At 44.0% G+C, this 25,003-nt stretch overlaps 1 protein-coding gene across 3 annotated transcripts; it reads right to left on the bottom strand.

The window, feature by feature from the left end:
* Window positions 1-1,192: 1,192 nt before the first annotated feature.
* On the bottom strand, window positions 1,193-24,778 carry TFAM (transcription factor A, mitochondrial). Of its 3 annotated transcripts, XR_008445750.1 has the most exons (8): window positions 24,480-24,778; window positions 23,826-23,959; window positions 20,858-20,928; window positions 18,375-18,524; window positions 10,923-11,018; window positions 7,122-7,178; window positions 3,180-3,250; window positions 2,034-2,123 (listed from the first exon to the last, which is right to left on the bottom strand). XR_008445750.1 is itself a non-coding variant. In XM_054035573.1 (7 exons), the coding sequence occupies exons 1-7, from the start codon at window positions 24,761-24,763 to the stop codon at window positions 1,857-1,859; spliced, it is 1,059 nt and encodes a 352-aa protein (XP_053891548.1). In that variant the 5' UTR covers window positions 24,764-24,778; the 3' UTR covers window positions 1,193-1,856. The 3 variants fall into 3 exon arrangements, 2 of the variants coding, with proteins under 2 accessions (XP_053891548.1, XP_053891549.1); XM_054035573.1 differs by lacking the exon at window positions 3,180-3,250 and having other exon boundaries at window positions 1,193-2,123; XM_054035574.1 differs by lacking the exon at window positions 3,180-3,250 and having other exon boundaries at window positions 1,193-2,123; window positions 24,518-24,669.
* Between the last annotated feature and the right edge of the window lie 225 nt (window positions 24,779-25,003).

Below are 25,003 nucleotides of genomic sequence, written 5' to 3' on the forward strand. Positions count from 1 at the left end.
GTCCTAACTACAGCAATTGCATGCATCAAAGTGTAATATCAACAAAATATAATAGTTTAGCAGTCTTAATATGACTGAACAGCTAGAAACAGTAGGAACAAACATTATATGCAATGTACTGGATTGAAGAGTCCTCTATCATCAAGTTTCTGCTCCCCACGTAGATACTTACAGACTAATTAAGTCACCTCTTCATGTTCATTTTGGTAAAATAGATATTAAATAGATTGAGCTTGAAGCTGTCACTATAAGGCATTCTTATAACAATCAATCCTTTAATCATTCTCATGTCTCTTCTCTGAACTGTCTCCGATTTTTCAACATCCTTTTTGAATTGTAGATACCAGTACTGGACATAGTATTCTAGTACCCAGTGCCAAATACAAAGGTAATACAACCTTCCATACTCTTATTCAATATTGCCATTTATATATTCCAGGATTTCATTAGAAATGATCAAATAGTTTTCACTGTATATAATGTTTTATCAGCTTATTCATGCTACTGTTATGGAAGATTAGTCAGAGGCAGGAATTCTCAAACTTCATTGCACCACGACCCCCTTCTGACAACAAAAATTACTACATGACCCCAGGAGAAGGGACCAAAGCCTGAAGCCGCCTGAGCCCTGTGGCCCAGGGTGGTGGTGGAGGGGCACAAATACTAAAGCCCAAAAGTTTCAGCCCCAGGCAGAGGGCCTATAACCTGAGCCCTGCCACCCAGAGCTGAAGCCCTGGGGCTTCAGCTGTCAATCTGTTACTGTAACTGTCAATATGTTACAGGCTTCAGAACTTCCTATGACTCCTTGCTTTTTTTCCTCATTCAAGGAGAAAATTCCACAAATATGAAGTTATTTGGAATTGCTTTCAGTTAGTTATAATTACTGTAAGTTATTTAACATACAAGTTTGGAATAACATTTGGGAAATGGGAGATTATTTCTAAAAGGTAACTTCTCTAGAAGCCTAGAATTTTGCCACGGACTTCAGCAAGGGGAGGAGAAGGCTCCAAGAGACACCAATCAGATCTTGACAAAGCCCAGTTTTATTCCTAAATCAGAAACCATTGTTTTGTAACAGTGGATAACTTAAAAGAAGTGTGTATTGCTTCTCTTGGAAACTACCCCAAAACTGACAATGATAAAATGGTGTTTTGCAGATTTTTGAAGTAATGGCATAAAACTCAAGGGAAAGTATTTTGTACAAAACTCATTGATTTTTTTATTCTATTCAACTTAAATGTATGCATAGATGAGTGATACATACAAAGTGGTACACAGATGAATATGGATGCAAGTAACAAAACTAAATGTGTACATAATTCTGAAGTTTACATTTGTTGAGAGAGGAACTGAAATTAGCAAAAATACACAGCTAGACATTTATTTCCAGCTAATACATGCGCTATTAACACTAGGGAGGAAACAGAACATACCTCTGTTGTAAATCCAAGTTTCACCTCCCAATTAGTTACAACATCTAGAAGATAATATAGTTGATTATGGTTGCTTACATTAAAATATCGTATAAATTACAAAAACTAAACACTTGTCTGCATTATTGTGGGCTCAAGAATGCTCTTCCCATCATAATCAGTCAGTATCAAAAGTATTCACAGCTTGATTAATGTTGATTAGGTTTATACACACTATGTTACACCTGCAGAGATCATTTCTCTAGATAATTCTGAGAAAGATATTCAAATCCCTCTTACCCAATTTTTTCTTAAATATCTTATATAAACCATCTTTTTTTTTTTTTTTTTCAAAAATTCAGTGCTAGTGCTAAGTGCATTAACACTTACAAGCAGAATAAAGTCATGGCAATCAAGTAATTAAATATAAAACATTTACCAGTTTTATTCTTCAGAACTTTTTGTCTTTAATTTTGCCATAACTTCTGGCGATGAAGAACCTTTAGTTCTTTGAACCTTCTTTATAGTTTTATCCCTCTTTTTTGAAACAACCCTTTTTATGGTTTTCTTCTTTGTTGCAACTCCTGATTTTTTGAGCCTGTTTTTGTAACGTATCAGATCATCACGTCCAACATCAACCATTTGCTCCTCCCATGACTTCATTTCATTTTCATACCGAACCTTGTCATCTTCAGCAAGCTGTAGATATGTCTGAGAAATCATTTAAGATGTTTCAATATTTCCTTAGGTAAAATTCTGGCTGTTGTTGTAAATGGAAATTCTGCCAAATCCCATGGCATTTTCCCCTTCCCAATGCTCCACGAGAATTTGAAGCATCTGTTTCTTAGAAGCAAATTCACTCACAAATGAAAGCACTAATAAGTTGCTGCATAGTAAGTTATTTATCTCTTTAAACGACAAAGTCTATTTCAAATTCCTCAGTAACCTCTACCTTCACTTTCTTAAGAGCTATCATGTCTTCTGCTTCTTGAGACCTTCAGGCCTCCTCTACACCTTCAATTTTCCCTCCATCCCTAGTGCCTTATATTGAAGTAGAATATTCAGGCAATTGCATATTTAAAATTTGCAAATTTACTCTTCTGGAATGTTTTAAGCAATTTCAGCTAAACCAGATAAGGCATTAGCTGTATGCTCTACTAAACTCGTGAGCAGTGAAACCATGTTGAGATTTCAGACTTAATACTTCCATGAGGAAACTGCCTTTTCAATTTTAAATGTTAGAAAATCTATTTGTATAGCATGATGCTTTACACCCAGACAGACAAGTCCCCATCTTGAGCTTACAATATAATATACTCTGTTTGCATGAAGTCTTCTTATGAGCACATTAGAAGTGTGTTACCTATTTGCACAGACATATCAGATCCCAAGATAAAATCTTTAACTCTCCCTTTTCCCCATTGCTAAGTAAATATTAGCAAAGAAATACTATGTATAGGGGCAGTTAAGGTTACAGCAGGACAAATTCCATCCATCCAAAACTTTAGAAGAATGGAAATAAAAAGTTAAATAGAAAGACTTGTGCATTTCTCTCCATTCAACTATTGATATGATAATATACTCCTATACTCCATAAGGCTTTTGTTTCCAACAAATACCAAAAAGCAATAAATTACCTCAACTTCAAATTTGCACTTTAACACAAAACCTTAACAGTAAGATCATATTCTTTTATATCAATTATGCCAACAGATCAGTACATCTGACTGTCACATTCCATGCATTTGGGAAATGATTCTGCCTTACCATTTCTGAGGTCACTAAGGTTTTGCATTGGAGTACAAGTTTGATGAAGCTGGGGTGCATAAGGATTAAAGCTGGAAAGAGAAACCAAACAGATATTTCTGCACAACCAATTTCAAATTTGATTTTCTCTCTAGAAAGAATATGAAATATAAAATAGCTGTATGCTCCAATTACACATTCAAACAAACATTATTTGGACAAAGGAAATTCAGGACAAGAAATGGCAGGTTTAAAAGAAAGTCAAGATTAATAAAGGCCAATTGGGTTTTTATTAGGGCTGTCAAGCGATTACAAAAATTAATCATGATTAATCACACTATTAAACAATAGAATACTATTTATTTAAATATTTTTGGATGTTTTCTACATTTTCAAATATATTGATTTCAATTATAAAACAGAATACAAAGAGTACAGTACTCGCTTTATATTTATTTTTGGTTACAAGTATTTGCACTGTAAAAAAACAAAAGAAATTGTATTTTTCAAATCACCTAATACAAGTACTGTTGTGCAATCTCTATCATGAAAGTTGAATTTACAAATGTAGAATTATGTAAAAAACCTTGCATTCAAAAATGAAACAATGTAAAACTTTAGAGTCTACAAGTCCACTCAGTCCTACTTTTTGTTCAGCCAATTGCTCAGACAAACAAGTTTGTTTACATTTGCAGGAGATAATGCTGATACCAGACACCTCTGTGTTCTTGGGGAACCAGGGTGCAGTATCCAGTCTGACTCATGAAACACACCCCCCTCCCCCCCAGCCTCTGCTTAAACCAAAACCCATCAGAGGAAAAAACTTGCAGAGAGCAGTGAAGGGCGTTGGGAGACACACCTAGACCCCTCCTGACAAGGGTGACAAGATTAAGCCATCTCCATTAGCATACAGAATGGAGAGCAAAGACAACTCCCCTAGCCTCATCTGCATGAAAGATGGGACAGGAAGACATCTCAATTTACATACAGAATGGAGAACAGAGAACCACACTGAATTCTGGGACCAGAAAAAGCAGGGAAGCACTGCATCATGGGAATCTCTGCTCCAAATGCTAATGAACCTATGTCTGCACACACTCAGCTCAGCAATTATCAGACCAATTCTAGTAATGAATCCTTAATTGATATCCAAATACTGAAGCAGCCTAGTTGCATTGTGAGCTCCCTGGAAGAAAACACCACCCATAGCCAAGAGTGATCAGCTCCTATTGTCTAGCCTAAAGAAAACCTTTGAGTCTTCAACTTACCTATAAACAAATCTAGTGTTCTCCCCTGAACAACTGTATTTTCTCTACAAAAATCCCTACTCACCCTCTAGTCAGGGTTCTGATGCTTAGATCCAAACTATGCATCAGTTCCACTGGAACTCCATCTTCTCCTGACTGATCGTGCTGGGGGGTCTGCCTGTCTCCAGCATTCAGGACCCTCCCCTACCACCATCACCTGGGAACCCCGACCAGTGCAAGCCTCATGGAATGGGTGAGATCCCCCTCTTTCTCTCTCTCTGTTTTCCTTTCTACCTTAGGTATTAACCTTTAATAATGTATGTTACGTTGTTTTAGCCATCCTTGTGTAGTTATCACTATTATTCAATACATAACTTTTATGGTTAAGTTGGTTGCTTCTCTCTTGCTGAACTTTACTTTTTTGTGTTTTTATCTCCCCTCATTCACTCTACAGCAACGCTTCTTTTACCTAAGCTAAAGATCCCTGCAGCGCGCAAAATACTGTGGGGTTTGCTCATCAAGTAGGTTACTGCCAGTACAATTGTGTTGTGAGTGGGGATAGGGACGTGCTGAATCTGGGACGCATACGGGTAACAGCTTGAAAGTGCTGCTTGACCCAGTCCATGGAGCCCAGGGGCATGTGCGCGTGCGTGCCCGTCCGTCCGGTTTTGGGGCTGGAGAAACCCAGTCCTAGGGAACCTAGGTCCTGCAGGATAGCTCCATTGGGAGGGGACTTGCAGAAGGGAGAAGTAGAGCTCCATATGAAAACACAAGCAGTACATTGATAGAATTACAGAATCTCCTTCCCCAGAAGAGTAACCCGAATAAATGAGCATACCCCAAAGTAATGGGCAAATCTGATAACAATGCTGCCCGCTTTTTTACCATATCACCTGAAAGTGAGAACAGGCTGTTCAAATAGCACTTTTGTAGCTGGCATTGCAAGGTATTTATGTGCCAGATGCACTAAAGATTCATATGTCCTTTCATGCTTCAACCACCATTCCAGGGGACATGCGTCCATGCTGATGATAGGTTCTGCTCAATAACAATCCAAAGCAGTATGGACCGACATGTTCATTTTCATTATTTGAGTCAGATGCCATGAGCAGAAGATTGATTTTCTTTTTTGGTGGTTCGGGTTCTGTAGTTTCTGCATCGAAGTGTGGCTCTTTTAAGACTTTGGAAAGCATGCTCCACACCCCATCCCTCACAGATTTTGGAAGGCACTTCAGATTTTCAAACCTGGGGTCGCGTGCCATAGCTATCTTTTGAAATCTCACATTGGTACCGTCTTTGCGTTTTGTGAAATCTGCAGTGAAAGTGTTCTAAAAATGAACAACATATGCTGGGTCATCATCTGAGACTGCTATAACATGAAATATATGGCAGAATGCAGGTAAAACAGAGCAGGGGACATACTTAAATTTGTGACTGAACTCCTTGGGGAGAATAGTAACACTTTTTTTTTAAAACGAGCATCATCAGCATGGATGCATGTCCTCTGGAATGGTGGCCGAAGCGCAGAGGGGTATACGAATATTTGGCATATCTGGCACGTAAATACCTTGCAATGCCGACTACAAAAGTGCCATACGAATGGCCTGTTCTCACTGTCTGGTGACATTGTAAATAAGAAGAGGGCAGCATTATCTCCTGTAAATGTAAACAAACTTGTTTGTCTTAGCGCTTGGCTGAAAAAGAAGTAGGACTGAGTGGACTTGTAGGCTCTGAAGTTTGACATTGTTTTATTATTGAGTGCAGATATGTAAAACAACAAAAATCTAAATTTGTAAGTAGCACTTCCACAACAGAGATTGCACTACACTATTTGTCTGAGGTGAACTAAAAAATACTATTTTTTTTAAAATCAGTTTTACAGTGCAAATATTTGTAATCAAAATTATACACTTTGATTTCAATTACATCACAGAATAAAATATATATGAAAATGTAGAAAAACATACAAAATATTTAATAAATGTCAACTGGTATTCCATTGTTTAACAGTGCAATTGAAACTGCGATTAATTGCGGGGTTTTTTTTTTAATCGTGATTAATTTTTTTTTTTACTTAAATCACGTGAGTTAACTGCAATTAATCAACAGCCCTAGTTTTTATACTATTTTAATGTGGAATGCTTCAAGTATTCTTATATACAGATCTGAAGCATCATACCTCAGTGCACTGTTAAAGACAGTAAAAAAAGCCACATGAAGTAAGATTTTTCCCATGCATGTAACGGTTATTTTTAAAATTTCTATTAAACATAGCAAAAGATCTCATTCTCCATGAGAACCAAATCCATTACTAGTTTGAAGTTTTTAAAAAGATCTAATTTCATTTATGAAAGCAAGAAGTTAATTTGAAAAATTTAACTGTTTTTTCCTTTCATACTCAGGAATCAATATTCCTCCCGAACAACACCCACCCATTCCACTGCTTAATGAAATGTTATCAATATTTTTTAAAAAGTGGTCACTGTTGTGTTAAGAATCAATATGAGACATTTCAGCTTGAAGTGTAATTGGATTCAAGAATTTATAAAATAAATGAAAATAAAATCCTTGAGTAAAAAACGCACTTTAACTATAATAAAAGGTCAGTGTAACTGGAATTTACAAGCGTGTTCTGGAGTCAGAATGACTAAACTGTCATTCTGTAGTTGGATAACACTTAGCTGAACTGGAGCCTCACCAAAAGCTAGACACATACCTGCTTTAGAGAACTGGATAGATCTTGCCATTCTTCAAATAAATTCTTCATCTTTGCCTACAAAATACAAACTCTCTCAAACTCATGTAAAAAATGTGGATCATGAGATTCTCAAGCGTATAAGCTAAAAGGGACTAAAGTCCTCCTAAAGCAAAATTAGTTGACAGCCAAATACCTTTGATTCCAGTAAAAACCACCATTCTTCGTGCTCTTAAAATGGAAAGTTGTGCACTGCTTGAGATGGGACAGTATGTACCAGTACAGAATACCAGCACACACTATTTTGTGAACAAGCATCAACAAGGAAATGACCAAAATCTCTGAAGTGCTATCTGCATGTATTTTACAAATTAGACATCTTGATTATTTCACTCTGTTTGTAAATATTATTTGAACTTTATAAATACTGTCAAAGTCTTCATGAAATAGGTAAACTGGGACTGGTAATTTTGACCTTTTTACAGATGGAGAAATAGAGGTGAATTGACTTGCTCATGGGCACCCAGAACGTCACAGAAAGGTGACTAGAGCTAGGGGGAGCAAACATGGGAAAACACACAAAAGGGAAGGGCTAAATATGAGGAAGCTAGCTAGGAATAAAATTGGTTAGGGGGGAAAGTAAGGATAGATAGGGTTACCATACGTCCGGATTTTCCCGGACATGTCCGGCTTTTGGGGGCTCAAATCCCCGTCCGGGGGGAAATCCCCAAAAGCCGGGCATGTCCGGGAAAATCGGGAGGGAGGGAGGGCTGGGCCGGGGCCTCTTTGGCCGGGGCCGGGCCGGGGTCGCGGCGCGGGGCCGGGCGGGGAGCAGGGGGTGCGGTGCCGGGAGCCGGTACGGGCCCGAGGGGCTGGGCCACTGGGGGGTGCGCTGGGCCGGGCCGCTGGGGGGTCCGCGGGGGTGCGCCGGGCCGCGGAGCCGCGGGGGTGCGCCGGGCCGCGGAGCCGGGCCGGGAGCCGGGCTGGGGTCGCGGAGCCGCGGGGGTGCGCCGGGCCGCGGAGCCGCGGGGGTGCGCCGGGCCGGGAGCCGCGGGGGTGCGCCGGCCGGGGGCCGCGGGGCCGGGGGGGTGCGCCGGGCCGGGAGCTGGGGGGGTGCGCCGGGCCGGGGCCGCGCAGCCGCGGGGGTGCACCGGGCCGGGGGGCCGGGCCGGGATCGCGGGGCCGGGGGGTGCGCCGGGCCGGGGGGCCGGGATCGCGGGGCCGGGGGGTGCGCCGGGCCGCGGAGCCACAGGGGTGCGCTGGGCCGGGAGCTGGGGGGGTGCGCCGGGCCGGGGCCGCGGAGCCGCGGGGGTGCGCCGGGCCGGGGCCGCGGAGCCGAGGGGGTGCGCCGGGCCGGGGCCGCGGAGCCGAGGGGGTGCGCCGGGCCGGGAGCCGCAGGGGTGCGCCGGGCCGGGGGGGTGCGCCGGGCCGGGGCCGCCGGGCCGGGGGGGTGCACCGGGCCGGGGGGCCGGGATCGCGGGGCCGGGGGGTGCGCCGGGCCGGGGGGCCGGGATCGCGGGGCCGGGGGGTGCGCCGGGCCGCGGAGCCACAGGGGTGCGCCGGGCCGGTCCGGGAGCCGGTCCGGGGCCACGGGGCCGCGGGGGTGCGCCGGGCCGGGAGCCACAGGGGTGCGCCGGGCCGGTCCGGGAGCCGGTCTGGGGTCGCGGGGCCGGGGGGTGCGCCGGGTCGGTCCGGGAGCCGGTCCGGGGTCGCGGGGCCGGGGGGTGCGCCGGGCCGCCGGGGGCCGGCCGGCAGTGCTGGGCGGGCCGGGGGTGGTCGGCCGGGGCTGGCACCCCAGGGCCCGATCCAACCCAGGCTGGAGCCGCTGGGGGGGGTCAGCCTGGGCCGCACCTCTTTCCCCCATCTCCCCCCCCTTACCTGCTTCAGGCTTCCCGCGAATTAAATGTTCGCGGGAAGCAGGGGAGGGGGCGGAGACTTTGGGGAGGGGGCGGAGTTGGGGCGGGGCTGGGGCCCTGTGGAGTGTCCTCCATTTGGAGGCACAAAATATGGTAACCCTAGGATAGAAGATGAAGGTGTTTGCTGAATTGGAAGGTAGGCAGATGTTAGAAAACAGATGGAGAATTGAGGGTACAAGGAAGGTAAGCAGAGAGCAAGAAGAGGAGACTAAACAAGGTGGAATGAATACACCACTCATAGGTGATAGTCTGACTTTTAACACTTCAGTGCCTTAGGCCTTGTCTACTCTGGAGAGAGACAGAGTAGCCAAATGGCCTAAATTACAGCTATCAGTGGCCAGCTGCTGATGTAGCTGCATTGGTGCAATCCCCCAAGCGTAGGTGGATACTTCCCCATCACTAAAAGTCTGCTCCAATGCAAAAGTGAAACAAAAACCAATTAACTAGTTCAAGCATAAATGGGCAGACTTATGGGTAGTCTGCCAAGGGGATCATCTATATATTTCTGTTGTGGCCCATCTAGTTAGTTTTTAAGTGAGGTGAAACTTGGGGGTTCACAAGACAAATCAGACTCCTGAAAGGGATACAGTAGTCTGGAAAGATTGAGAGCCACTGACCTATACCTTCACGAGACGTACAGTTTACACTTACTATTCCTGATCATCTTAGTTCTAGGGAAATAAGCTGGTTGATTATATGAATGGATCACCTCAGCGAAAAATACCTTGCATCACTCGCTGACCCTCTCCATATAATCAAATGTAATTGCAGGATATCAAAGAGTTCCTTCCACTCAGCTAGGAAATTAGTGGCCTTGATACTAAGCATGGGTTAAATATAGTTTTCTATCCAGTCAGATCAACTTTATCATGATTTGAATCTATTTTAATTATGTTTTGCATTTGTAGATCCTGCTGGTGTGCTTTCACATAGTGCTGTTTGAAACATGTATGTTAAAGTTTACTAGGGAACCTTTATGGCACACTAGCAGGATCTACATAGATCAATCAACACATTAGCATGCTTTAGAAATCACACCCAGTAGAATGCATTACCTCACTGTATAGACAAGTGCTGATTTGGTTAAACTGGGGCAACCTTCTATATGGCTTATTTATAGTTTAAGTCAATTTGGAACAGGCTGAAGCTCATCCAAAAATAAGCCATACTTAACCAAAGTCATCATGTCCACACATGACTTACTCCAATCAGTTTAAATTCACACCTGAAGTTAAACTGGTGCAAATTTCTTGTGCAGACAAGGTCTTCATTAAAGTGATGCAACCCTGTGTTTAGACCTAAGGGTAGGTCTACACTTACCGCCGGACCCGGCGGTAAGCAATCAAACTTCTGGGATCGATTTATCGCGTCTTCTCTAGATGCAATAAATCGATCCTGGAAGTGCTCGCCGTCGACGCCGGTACTCCAGCTCGGCGAGAGGAGTACGCGGCATCGACGGGGGAGCCTGCCTGCCGCGTCTGGACCCGCGGTAAGTTCGAACTAAGGTACTTCGAATTCAGCTACGTTAATTTGCGTACCTTAGTTCGAAATGGGGGGTTAGTGTGGACCAGGCCTTAGAAAGAAGCAGGGAAAAATGGAATTCTCCAGTAACTGAATAAGAGGGAGTAAGTCTTCAGAGTGTACAGTACTGCAAGACTTTCTGATTTATTAAGTCCATGTATCCATTGAGTGGCTCAGTTTGGATAGCAAGCAATTAGCAGCAAGCGTTCAACCATGCCCTAAAAATTCCCACTTCTGCCTAGCAAAGAAAGATCCAGAAACACTGAACTGTTCGAATTGTTACCCATAACAGAAGCTAGAACAAATTTTCTGAATGCAACAAATTTGGAAGATAGTCGTTTTAACAATGAAGAAATCTAAAGTTAACCAATTTTGTCTTGTTTACCTGAACTGAAATTCCCTTAGCTTCTTGGAAGTGTTCAGACATAAAAATGTTAAAGCCAGTACGAGGTCTTTTAGGCTTTCCAAGCACTGTTGATTCCTAAAAAATTGTAAGAAGACAGAAGTTATTTTTCTGTGAATGAGTCAACTCACTGATTATATACATTTATAGTTTGTTTCAATTCATTTTAGCAAAGCTGATTATACCATTAGCTTTTTATTGACCATTTTACACTTACTAAAAAAAAAAGCAGCATTTTACAAAAAGATCAATTTCTTATGCAAAATTGCATTACACTGTGGACATAAGACAATTAAGGTTTACACTAACACCAAACTAAACTAGTCTTCACTTGTGAACCGATTCATATTTTAACCCAGATTGAGACAATAGGCTACATTTGAGCCTATTGGAGGAAAGGATCATGACTAGCTACATGAACTGAAGTGTGGAGGGCTGCACTAAACATCTCAGTTTCTTCTAAAGGTCATTTTTATTTCGCTATCAGTGGACTCCTTGAACAAAAATGAGTGGTTAATTTATTAGTAAGGCTCCTGCCACATCTATCTAAGGCCTGGTCTACACTACGACTTTAATTCGGATTTATCAGCTTTAATTCGAATTAACCCTGTAACCGTCCACACAACGACGCCATTTAATTCGATGTAAAGGGCCCTTTAAATCGATTTCTGTACTCCACCCCAACGAGCAGAGTAGCGCCAAAATCGATTTTAGCAATTCGAATTAGGGTTAGTGTGGCCGCAATTCGATGGTATTGGCCTCCGGGAGCTATCCCACAGTGCATCATTGTGACCGCTCTGGACAGCAATCCGAACTCGGATGCACTGGCCAGGTAGACAGGAAAAGCCCCGCGAACATTTGAACTTCATTTCCTGTTTGCCCAGCATGGAGAGCACAGGTGACCACAGATACCTCATCAGCACAGGTAACCATGCAGGCTGATAATCGAAAAAGAGCACCAGCATGGACCGTGAGGGAGGTACTGGATCTGATCGCTGTATGGGGAGAGGATTCAGTGCTTGCAGAACTTCGTTCTAAAAGACGAAATGCAAAAACTTTTGAAAAAATTTCCAAGGGCATGATGGAGAGAGGCCACAATAGGGACTCTGAGCAGTGCCGCGTGAAGGTCAAGGAGCTCAGACAAGCCTATCAAAAAACAAAGGAGGCAAACGGTCGCTCCGGGTCAGAGCCGCGGACATGCCGCTACTACGCCGAGCTGCATGCAATTCTAGGGGGGGCTGCCACCACTACCCCACCTTTGTTCGTGGATTCTGGGTCGGGGATAGTCTCGACGCCTGAGGATTCTGCCGATGGGGTAGAGGAGGAGGAGGAGGAGGATGAGCTTGCAGAGAGCACACAGCACTCCATTCTCCCCAACAGCCAGGATCTTTTTCTCACCCTGACTGAAGTACCCTCCCAAGCCTCCCAAGCCAGTACCCAAGACTCTGACCCCATGGAAGGGACCTCAGGTGAGTTTACCTTTTAAAATATAAAACTTGTTTTAAAAGCAAACGGTTTTTAATGATTACTTTGCCTGACTTTGCATTCGCGGTCAGTTCAGCTACTGGAAAAGTCTGTAGCTACTGGAAAAGTCTGTTAACGTGTCTGGGGATGGAGCGGAAATCCTCCAGGGACATCTCCATGAAGCTCTCCTGGAGGTACTCCGAAAGCCTTGCCAGAAGGTTTCTGGGCAGTGCATCCTTATTCCCTCCTCCATGGTAGGACACTTGACCACGCCATGCTTGCAGCAAGTAATCTGGTATCATTGCCTGACAAAGCCTAGCAGCGTATGGTCCCGGTGTTTGCTGGCATTCAAGCAACATCCGTTCTTTATCTTGTTGTGTAATCCTCAGGAGAGTGATATCACTCCTGGTAACCTGGTTGAAATACGGGAACTTAATTAAGGGGACAGAGGTGGCCGTTCCTACTGGGCTGTTTGCCTGTGGCGGAAAATAAATCCTTCCCTGCAGTTAGCCAAGCGCAGATGGGAAATTGGCCCTGAAGTTTTCCGCGTTTGGCTAGCAGGGTTCTTCCCTGTTACCAGCCACGCGGTGGGGGGAGGGTACCGTGATCATCCCAGAGAATTCATGGCGAGGGGGGGGGTCGGCGGCGGGGGGGGGGGGGGGGTAGTTTGGTGCCTGCAGGGATCTTCCCTGATACCAGCCATGCGGTGGGGGGAGGGGTACCGTGATCATCCCAGAGAATTCATGGCGGGGGGGGGGGGTTAGTTTGTTTTCTGGTGCTGCTGAATGTTAACAGAAAAACCGCAGCACTCTACTTGCCTGAAGGGGCCCAGACAAGCCCCCCCACACTGCCCCCCCCCCAACTGGCTGAGATTGGCCAGGCTTCTGCAGCACTCTACAGGCTATGCTTGGTATGTGGGAAAGGAGGGTGCAGAAGCTGTAAAACAATGGCTTACCATGGCCGCATGCAAGCCGAATTCTGTTGCCCAGACCTGTGATCTCTAGCAGCAAAGCCACAAGCACTCAGCATTAAGAGGCAAAATGCGACCTTGCACAGAAATCACATGTGCTATGTAATGTGAACAGTGTTGGTCACCGTGAAAGAGTATAAGCATTGTTCTGCAAAATGTAGCTTTTAAAACAATTCTCTCTTTTTTCCCCTCCCTACAGCAGCTGCAAATTCCTCAAGCCTCCCTCCTCCATCCCGAAGGTTATCACAGATAAGGCGTCGTAAGAAGAAGACGCGGGAGGACATGTTTTCTGAAATTATGCAATCCAGCAGGAGTGACAGAGCTCATCTGAATGAGTGGAAGGAAACAGTTTCAAAGTATAGGAAAGAAGTCAGTGAACGTGAGGAGAGGAGGGACCAACGTGAGGAGAGGAGGGACCAACGTGAGGAGAGGAGGGACCAACGTGAGGAGAGGAGGGACCAACGTGAGGAGAGGAGAGATGGCGGCAGGAAGACCAGAGGATGAAGGATGCAACGCTGGGGCTGCTCCGGCGTCTGGTGGAGGTTCAGGAACGGCTGCTGGAAAACAGACTGCCGCTTCAGCCCCTGTTCCACCCTCCCCCCTCCCCATGTTCCGTATCCTCCTCACCCAGACGTGTAAGAACGCGGGGGGGGAGGCTCCGTACACCTTCCCATTCCACCCCAGTAGACAGCCCAAGCAAAAGGCTGTCATTTTTTTAACCTTTTCTTTGTGGCTTTTTCCTTCCCAGCAATCCTCCTCCCAAATACCACCCGGGTTCCCTCCCTCTTTTTCTAATCTATTAATAAAGAATAAATGATTTTTAAATGATAGTGACTTTATTTGGTTTGAAAGAAAGCTGGGGGAAGGGGCAGGGTGGGTTCCTTACAGAAAATCAGTCAGTAAAGGGGGAGGGTTTTCATGAAGGAGAAACAAACAGATATTTCACACGGTAGCCTGGCCAGCCATGAAACTGGTTTTCAAAGCTTCTCTGATGCACAGCGCTTCATGGTGTGATCTTCTAATCGCCCTGGTGTCTGGCTGCGCGTAATCAGCAGCCAGGCGATTTGCCTCAGCCTCCCACCCCGCCATAAAGGTCTCCCCCTTACTTTCACAGAGATTGTGGAGCACACAGCAAGCAGAAATAACAATGGGGAGATTTCTTTGGCTGAGGTCAGAGCGAGTCAATAATGAACGCCAGCGACCTTTTAAACGGCCAAATGCACATTCTACCACCATTCTGCACTTGCTTAGCCTGTAGTTAAACAGCTCCTGACTCCTGTCCAGGCTGCCTGTGTATGGCTTCATAAGCCATGGCATTAAGGGGTAGGCTGGGTCCCCAAGAATAACTATGGGCATTTCAACATCCCCAACGGTTATTTTCTGGTCCGGAAAGTAAGTCCCTTGCTGCAGCCCTTTAAACAGAGTAGTGTTCCTGAAGACGCGAGCGTCATGAACCCTTCCCGCCCAGCCCGCGTTGATGTTGGTGAAACGTCCCTTGTGATCCACAAGTGCTTGCAGCACCATTGAAAAGTACCCCTTGCGGTTTATGTACTCGGTGGCTTGGTGCTCCGGTGCCAAGATAGGGATATGGGTTCCGTCTATTGCCCCACCACAGTTAGGGAATCCCATTGCAGCAAAACCATCCACTATAGCCTGCACATTTCCCAGAGTCACTAACTTTCGTAGCAGCACCTGAGTGATTGCTTTGGCTACTTGCATCACAGCAGCCCCCACCGTAGATTTGCCCACTCCAAATTGATTCCCGACTGACCGGTAGCTGTCTGGCGTTGCAAGCTTCCACAGGGCTATCGCCACGCGCTTCTCAACTGTGAGGGCTGCTCTCATCTTGGTATTCTGGCGTTTCAGGGCAGGGGAAAGCAAGTCACAAAGTTCCATGAAAGTGCCCTTACGCATGCGAAAGTTCCGCAGCCACTGGGAATCGTCCCAGACCTGCAACACTATGCGGTCCCACCAGTCTGTGCTTGTTTCCCTTGCCCAGAATCGGCGTTCCATGGATAGAATCTGCCCCATTAACAACATGATCTCCAAAGCACCGGGGCCTGTGGTTTCACTGAATTCTGTGTCCGTGTCCATGTCCTCATCATGCTTGTCGCTGCGCTGCCGCCGCCGCTGCCTCCTCGCCTCGTTTTTCTGGTCCTGGCTGAGCATAAACTCCACAAGAACGCGCGAGGTGTTTGCAATATTCATGAGTGCTGTCTTGACCTCAGCGGGCTCCATGCTTGCCGTGGTATGGAGTCTGCAGTGTTCACCCACCCAGGAAAAAAGGCGCGAAAATGGTTGTCTGCCGTCCGTTGCTTTCATGCAGGGAGGGAGGGAGGGAGGGAGTGAGGCTGTACCCAGAACCACCTGCGACGATGTTTTTTGTCCCATCAGGCACTGGGATCTTAACCCACAATCCCAATGGGCACAGGAGACTGCGGGAACTATGGGATAGCTATGGAATTGCTACCCACAGTGCAACGGTGCAGAAATCGACGCTAGCCCCGGTACTTGGACGCACACCACCGAATTACTGTGCTAGTGTGGCCGCACTCATTTCGACTTTATACAACCTGTTTCTCAAATCCGAATTATCTAAATTCGGATTAATCCCGTAGTGTAGACATACCCTTAAGTAGGTTAACAATTTGCCTTTGATACTAAACAGAGTATAAAAAGTACAAAATTTCTGGCCTTGCCTGGGAACCTCCATTTGTTGGATTGTGCCAATTGTGATTTTATGATATTTTCAAGCATTGATTAGAGAAAGATAGACAGCTCCTTCTTTAGGACAATGGAGAAGTTGTTTTGTAGTTTCACTTTACCCCGATCAGCATTTTCCTGCACTCATTGGACAGGCTCTGGACTCATATTGAGAGGTAACTACATTGCAAAGCATTAGATCAAAACAGTCTGCTTTAAAGAGCTTTTCCTGAGTTGTTTCTTCCATTACCTATAGTTTTAAATCCAAAAGTTCCTCTTCTTCAGGGGAAGATGAAGGTATGACACTGCACCCGATATTCTTCATAGTAATATTATTATATGATATGATTATAGCATAATTAGGATATATTTTATGCAAGATAAGTCATGTGAGGTGTCACTGGAAAAGTTATGATTTGCTGAATATGATTATCCTATTTGTATGCATGTATCTTTTTGTATCTGAAGTTATGAATATTGACTACGTATCTGTATTTTAAATGTAGCTACACCTGGGCGATGCCCACTAGACAAGATGCTTTTAGTCTAGATAGCTGATTGGGAAGGGCCTATTCAGGGCAATAAGCCATTAGAGAAAACAACAAGCCCTCAGAGAAGCTTATCTCCCACCTGGTGAGCCTTACTGAGAACACTCCTAACAGCCTGTAAGTAATGGCTGCTATGACTCTACAAGGACACGTAACCAGGTCACATGATTCTGGATTCCATCTTGGGATGTCAGTATTTTTCCACAAACTGGCCTGGGAACCAAGTTTTGAAACAAAGGGATCCTGCCATATGCTAAAACTATATAAGGCAGGGAGTATCATCTGTGGTTGTTCACTCCCCACACAAGAAGACTCCTGGAAATACCTGAGGAACAAAGACTGAACTGGGGGAAGTGCTGGACTAAAGGGATTTCTAGCCTGTGTATGAAACACCTGGGGATTCCAAGCTGTAAAGCAAGTGCATCTTGCCCCTTAAGGATCTGCAGCCTGCTTGTATCATCTCTTAGGGTGATAATCTGCTAATTCATATCCAATCTATCTAGTATGGGTTTTTTGTTTATTTGCTAGATAATCTGATTTGATCTGTTGCTATCCTTTATAATCACTTAAAATCAAATAACCTAATAAATCGAATAACCATTTGTAGTTAATAAACTTGTTTTTATTTTAATCTAAACCAGTGAGCTTTGACTGGAATGCTTGGGGAATATCTCTGCTTGGTTACCACAAGTGTGCATTGTTCTCTTCACATTGAGGGAGAGACGAACTGCATATTAAACCCATATACTGACCAGATTTGACCAGGGCAGGATGGTACTGCTCTGGGGTCCCAAGCTGGGAAGCTGATGGTTAGAGAGTCTGCGTGTAACTGCAGCTGGGTGTGTCCCTTACCTGTATGAATGCTGGTGAAAGTGTAGGCTGGAGGGCTTTGCAGCTTGTCACAGCAGTACAGTGTGAGAAGGAGCCCAGGCTGGTGGGTTAGGGGGCTCGGTGGTACTCAAGTTCCGGGTGGCACCCCAGGGTGAACCCATCACAGAAGGAGTGGAAGGAGAATATTTACATTTCTTAATTCTGGAGTTCTTACTCTGATACAAAGGACATGTGAAGTGCCAACCTTACTACCCAGTCTAGTATAGGTGTTGGTGGCTACAATGGTTTTGGGGAGGCTTAGTCAACTGGATAACATCCTGGAGCTGAGAAATTCGGGGGCTGGTGGACTGAATCCTCATGAAAAGCTATTTCCAGGACACCTCCTCCACTTGGAGACCTCTGGTGTTGTTGCTCCCTCCTGACAGGCCTCTTCCAGGACACTGTCCATATGGGAAATAACTGGAGTGGAGCACTTGCTACCTAGTCACTATTACTTGTTCTTTTTGCTGAAATTATCTGCCATCTTCACCTTGGCAGAGGGGACTATTTCAGGCTGTGGCAAATAAGGGTTAATAATTGGCTTTGCAACATACGCAACCAAATACTGCAGGACTGTGCTGATTCTCATGCACCAGAAGGTGAAACTGGCTGGTCTATTTTCACAGTCTCAGTTAAGTGAAATGGAAAAAAGTATAGCATAGTGAGAAGCAAATTAAATAAAGTAATCAATTAATAAACTAAAGTATTGCAGGAAACATCAGTAATGATTTAAGTATGATTTTTAACCTGACAGCATTCCTTTAAAACATTATTTCTAGCCTTGCATTGTAATCATGTTTAATAACCATTTGAAACAACCAGATTAATACATTTAAGTTACCTTAAAAGGGAAAATGAAATCACATTTTGAGTACTTACCCTCTTTTTCCTCATTGCTTTTCTTTTTGCCCGTTTTTGTCTCCTTTCTTCTTTCAAAGCTACTATCTGGGCTGGACTTAACTGTGCTTTGTATTTGGCCAGTTCTTCTTTGTATGCTTCCCGCTCTACCTTTGCAGCTGCTTCATATGTCTATAAGCACAAAAATCATGAAAGCAACCAAAGAAAGCAAACATAACTGTCAATTTCAGCTAAACATTCTACCTTTAAAACAGTGACTCTCAACCTTTCCAGACAACTGTACCCCTTTCAGGAGTCTGATATGTTCCCCAAATTTCACCTCACTTAAAAACTACTTGCTTACAAAATCAGGCATAAAAATACAAGTGCCACAGCACACTATTATTGAAAAATTGCTTATTTTCTCATTTTTACCATATAATTCTAAACTAAATCAACTGGAATATAAATATTGTACTTGCATTTCAGTATACAGAGCAGTATAAACAAGTCATTGTCTGTATGAAATTTTAGTTTATTCTGACTTCGCTAATGCTTTTTATGTAGTCTGTTGTGCAAGTACGCAAATATCTAGATGAACTGATATACCACTGGAAGACCTCTGTGTACCCCCTAGGATATGAGTACCCCTGTTTGAGAACCACTGCTTTAAAACACTCTAAAGATCAAACAGCCTTCCAAACCATGCAGGCTATAGCAGGGTACAGATATTGGCCTGCCATGCAATAAACAGAATCATCAGGCTACACAGAGTCCCTAGAAATAATCAATGCAGCAGAGATGCATATCATCTCTAGCAAAGAAGAGTTCTTGTAACATGAGCTCCCCATCTCCCATGTGCAACAGCCCCATATCTTTGTCCTGCCCATCCTTTCCCTGGGAGGGACATAATCCATGGGAGTTAGTCTTCAGGATGAAGTAACTTCATGATCGACACAACAGTAATTCGATATAACTATTCTTTAGACCCTCTGTATGTATCATATTATGCATTCACGGTATCAACGGTACACACCATCATCTGGATTGAAAAGCTAACCAATGTGTTAACTACCACTATATCAGATTCCATTAGTTAAGAGCTAATGCAGCAACTACACCAGTGATGGGCCTCCTAATGCTTCTGAATGCTCCTGTCTGGCTTCAGAGACAGCTGTAACAACTCAGAGTACACTAGCTCTGTCACTTATCAAGCTGGCTGCATGCAAGCCCAAGAACAGCTGAAGAGTTACTCTCCTGATTTCCCTCAAATACCATCCAATTCCCTCCTCTCACAAAGTAGCCGTCCCTCCCTGTTTCTCTTGGATGCACCGCCTTGGCGTTGGTTGCGGGGCTGCCAGCAGGGGGTGGCCATTGCCACCCTCTGGAGACACCTGAGGCATAACCCTGGAGGAGCAGGCAGCCAGTGATTTCCCCACCTTCCCTGGGGTAGTGGGGCTCAGATTTTGGGCTTCAGCTCTGGGAAAGCAGACTTCACCCTGAGACTAATCGGCAGTTAATGACGATCACAGAGCACAGGTATTATGCAGTCCTGGTATGAAATATTAAGATGTGCTAACACATTCAATACTAACTTAAGTTACGGATGGTAGGAAGATGTATACATATAAAGAGGACAATTGTCTAGCCTAAAGGTGACAGATATGAATAACTGTAGCAAATTATTCATCTGGGAAAAAAACACCATTCCACTTGTCTCATTGGGCCAATATAGAAGAGTGTTTCAGACCACAGTTGCTACGTTAGCATCCATGAGCCATCCAGGATCTATAAAAATCCCCGAATTATAAATCTATGCTACAAACAGCACCATGCACCCTCGGGGTGTCACTATAGCCTTTGCCAATCCTTCCAATTGTTTAACAACCTACAAGTACTATTTCAGTCTCCTCTGGATTGAACCTCAGCCAGCTCTCATTGAGATACCAAGTAATTTGTTCCAATAGGATCAGATGAGGAAAAAAAACAAACAAACAGAGCTTTTGCTTAACACACTAAAAAACACAATGGCATGTATTTCCTTCCTAACCATTAGAATAACTACATATATTAATTGGTCAAAAGGGAGTAAAACAGAACCTTGTAGAATCCCATGACATTTCTCTCAGGGAAGGTGAGCAACTGTCCAAAAGTACTGACCTCTGAGAATTCTCATTATGAAAGAAGTTGAGCCATTTGCTAAGGACTGCAAATCAGTCAACACCACTTTATGATCAAGTGTTTAAAACAACAGTTCTAAAAGAATAAGTACACACTTTATCCTTGTTCATTATTAGTAGGAGAGATCAATTTCTGCAATACCATTTGTCCCATACCCAGGTCTAAAACCTGAGTGATGGGGTGGTCCCAAAAATCTGAGAACTCCAGATACTATAAGTTGCCATGCTACAACCTTGTCAACAAAATTTCCTTTGATAAGACACACCAAACCTAGCCAACATAAAAATAAGACTCAATATGCAACTGAAAGAGCATAAAACAAAAGAAAAAAAAATCAAGCTTACTTGTTTCTCTGACACTGGTAGCTCTTTCCAAGCATATGCAATTTTTTTTGCTATCTCCAAAATGCTCACATCTGTGAAACAGAAGAAATTTTTAACTTCTTAGTTTACAAGAGAGTAAGAAAACTGAACCCGTTTTAATGTTTAAAATGTTTTTTGTTTTCCCCAGGAAAGAATTTGCTACTGGTATTTTTCTGCCACAGACATTCTTTTTCCATAAAACCTGTCCTAATGTGCCAGTACAAGAAATTGTGAACAGCAGGTGAATAAGATAGCTTTTGTTTTATTCCTAAAAGGAAAGATTAAATGTCACTATTTCAGAAACAGGCATTTTTTTAATGTGACCTACACAGAATTTTTTAGAAGTTGGGCTTATATTTCTTTTTTCTTCTTTACACTGCATATACAGAGAGTTTTTTGTTTGTTTGTTTGTTTTTTTAAAGTTTCTGTTTGTTTTTGTTTTTTACTTAGAAATACCAGGAAAGTCAAGTCTCAACTTTCCTTGTTTTGCCAGAGGATCTGCTGGAATAGACCAGGTACAGGTTCAGTTTTACACCTTAACTTAATGAGAAGTGGTGTTGAATATTCAAATGGCAGGTACTTCATCTAAAATGTCAATCATTGAAATTAAATAAGTTAACAATCCCCAATTTCCTCCAAACAATGGTTTAGAGACTCTGCCTAAAACGCCTTTCCCTTCTCAATTAGCTTTCACTCCTTACTTCTGTAATATCATTTCACAAATTCTTCGATCAGAAAGTTTTTTCAGGTCAAACAGGACTTGAACTTGTAAAATAGAAGCAGTTAAGATTTTTGTTGACAAAAATCCTTCAAGGGTTTCTTTACACATCCTAGTGAGGGAAAGGGCACAGGCTCAATTCCTCCCCCCCAACACACTTTCCAAAAATGCCAGTTCTGCTTTTCCATTATTGACATGACTGAACCTAAGCATTCAGGCTCAAAAATATAGGAAGACAAGACAGACAGCCTCTCCTTTCAACTCCACTCAACAATGCCACATTTTACCATGGACTATTAGTTTTTAGGAGAAAAGAAGGAGGACTTTATCAAGATGAAGAACACTAATACTTTATCAGGTCTACAAAAAACTTTTTGTGCCCCTGGGATGGAATATACTAATTTGTAGACTAAGGCTTTGTCTACAGTACCAAGTTTTGTCAACACCCAAAGGTCGACAAAACAAAAAACGCGAAAGGGTGTTCACACTTGCTTCCTCTGTCGACAGATAACATCCACATTGTGGGCACCATCATCGACAGCATGAGCAATGCACTGTGGGTATGTATCCCACAGTGCAGTGTTGTGGGAAGGCAGAGCTGATCGCTGAGCATCTTGGGAGGATTCCCTCCATGTTTTCCCACAGCCTCCTCAGCCGCCGGGAGTGGCATCATGAGTAACTCTGTGAGATCTCTGTGCTGAGGAATGTCAAAGCAGGGGCTGCTGTGTTCCTAGTGCAGGGCAGAGCAGGAGCATGCCAATGATTTCTTCCTTGTTCCCAAAAGGGAGCAGCACACTCAGCTGTCAGATACTTCCCCAGCAATTCTGAAAGGGGAGTGTCACATGGTGCTGTTTATAGCATAGATTTACAATGTAGGGATTTTTATAGATCCTGTCTGGATGGCTCATGGATGCTCCAGCAGCAACTGTGGTCTGAAACACTCTTTTATATTGGCCCAATGAGACAAGTGCAACAGTGTTTTTTCCCCAGATGAATGATTTGCTACAGTTATTCATATCTGTCACCTTTAGGCTATATTATTGTCCTCTATATGTCTACATCTTCCTTCCATGCATCCCTTAAGTTAGCATTGAATGTGTTAGCACATCTTAATATTTCATACCAGGAATGCATAACACTGGTGCTCTGTGATCTGCCTTAACTGTCAGTTTCAGGGTGGTGTCCAAGGCGGTTTTGGGCGACAAAATTTGGTAGCGTAGACAAAGCCTAAGGCACAGGAAGAGATCATGCACTGGGATCTACGTAGGTAACTGGACAAGATCTTCAAGCATATTTTAATAGGAGAACTTTCTGATTATAACCTCTCTAGAGCCAAATGACTTAAGAATTCTCAACTGTTTATCGTTTAAAGTGAGTTACCTCAAAACTTGTCCAAGATGATCATAAATCATAATTTAGTTTCAATACTTTAAAACAATAATTTCTACAAACAGTAATCCTCAATTAGACCAAGTTTCCTCATTCCCAAATGAATTTTTCTATATCGGAACAATATTCAATTTTGCAGCTCTCGTTGGCTATGAATAGGAATGAAAACCTTAACATACACATACGTTAGGACAACTAAAAGTATTCAAGGAAAAGACACCCACTCTTAAAAATATTTGCCCTTTCCCAATTTAGGTTATGGACATACCCACCATTTTCAAAGCTCAGCAAATTACTAGATAAAGCATCAGGATAAAAGCTTGTACTGGGCATTGGTACATAATCAAAAATTACCTTTTTCACGTGCATGAAAAGAAATATTCACATGCAATGGAAGAATGCTAATCATTACAACGCAAATATTTAATGGGGTTCTTTTTTGAAGTTCTCATATTAAGTACCTTGTCCATATGACAAATATTTATTCTACTCTGAATGAATTAAAATTCAAATTTTTTAGAGCTAATATAAAGTATGAGTAGTATGTGCATCTAACATTCAATACTGATATTTAATTTTACAGGATTTTATCACTTTAATATGTTCTTTTAAAGTTTATTTATTCATATAATACTTAGTTTGACTCAAATGCTTATCTAGTTTTTTAAGCCAAAGGAAAAAAGTGCCCACACAACTGAAATAAAACTAGGTTCTATAAACAGAACTGCCAACACATCTTAACAAATTCATACTAAAAATGAAATGATTATATTTACGTTTCTAAGCATTTTTTAAACAAAAATAACATTTATTCTAATGCTAAATTTCTTTAGAGTTCCTTACCTGGATTTTGTTTTCTAAAAATGGGCTGCTGATCTTTTACAAAACGAAAGTAGGCTGTTAAGGGTCGCTTTGGAGGATTATCTGAATTGATCTGTTTTGAAAACCACTTCTCCACTGAGTATGTAGTACTGCATCTTTAACACACGCAAAGTTATCAGATATTAAAAATACATCAATATGTAAACTCAGTTGTAAATTACACTTCAAAATAAATAACGTGACCATTAGTTTACAATCCAGATGTAAGCAGTATTACCAGACTCCAGAATAAGCCCACAACTAACATTTACAGCCCATCATATTCCTGGCCCAAATGCACAGGAGCTCCTCCAGAAACAACTCCGCATCTGGAACCAGGCTTGGGTCAGCCACTTCCCAGGCCACTGAAGTCTACAGTGGTCTACACTATCACCCCCACCCAGGGACACGCTCCCTTCTATGAGCAAAGAGGGCCACATGGGAGAACGGAAGAAGGGAACGATGCGCAGAGGATGCCCGAAGGGTCCTGCAGGAGAGGATGGGACATGGCGCGGGGGGCACCCGGGGGCGCTGCCCATAGGGGGAAGGCGGAGTGAGGGGACGGGAGGAGGGTGGCTGGGGCGGGATGCAGACAGATGCGCTGGGAGGACCAGGAGCCCCAGGAGACCAGCTCACTCCGAAGTTTCGCCGCTAGCCCCGGGCGGTGCCTTCACCTGAGAATGTGCCGGGCGCTGGGAAGAGCTGCCAGGGCCCGGCCCAGCAGCGCAGCCGCCATGGCACCGACACACAAAACAACAGGACGCTCGTCCGGTCAGAGTCGCGCGCGCTGCTGTTGCGGTGCAATGTGGGAAGAAGTGGATCCCGCCTAGATGGAACAGGGCCTCGGGACAGTATAGGCCCCAAAGCGCATGCTCCGAACCGGGGGACGGGGGGTGGGGGGGAGGAGGAGGATGGCGCATGCAAAGGGCGGGGCTGAGCGGGCAGTACGGCGCGCTGCTCCTGTAGCGTCTACCGGGGCCTAGTGGGGAGGCGTAGAGGTGCCCGCGGCGGGGCTGGGTCCCTCCCCCTCGAGGCTCGGGCTCAGGCTGGCAGCTCAAGCCCAGCTGGCCCCGTTTAGGTGGTAGCAGAGCTCGGTGCCTAGGACGGCTCCTGCCCCAACGATTTGCGAGCTGGAGGAGAGACAGAGTCAGACACGTGAT

The sequence above is a fragment of the Malaclemys terrapin genome, chromosome 7 (genome assembly GCF_027887155.1).
Source record: "Malaclemys terrapin pileata isolate rMalTer1 chromosome 7, rMalTer1.hap1, whole genome shotgun sequence".
NCBI classification, from domain to species: domain Eukaryota; kingdom Metazoa; phylum Chordata; order Testudines; family Emydidae; genus Malaclemys; species Malaclemys terrapin.

What these genes read in the sequence shown, in the direction of transcription:
- TFAM (XM_054035573.1), bottom strand. Translation starts at nt 24,763, where the DNA reads ATGCGCCATCCTCCTCCTCCCCCCCACCCCCCGTCCCCCGGTTCGGAG. An exon ending in GCTAGCGGCGAAACTTCGGA is followed by an intron (nt 23,960 to 24,479) that starts GTGAGCTGGTCT and finishes CGTGTGTTAAAG; the next exon opens with ATGCAGTACTACATACTCAG. An exon ending in TACCAGTGTCAGAGAAACAA is followed by an intron (nt 18,525 to 20,857) that starts GTAAGCTTGATT and finishes TTGTGCTTATAG; the next exon opens with ACATATGAAGCAGCTGCAAA.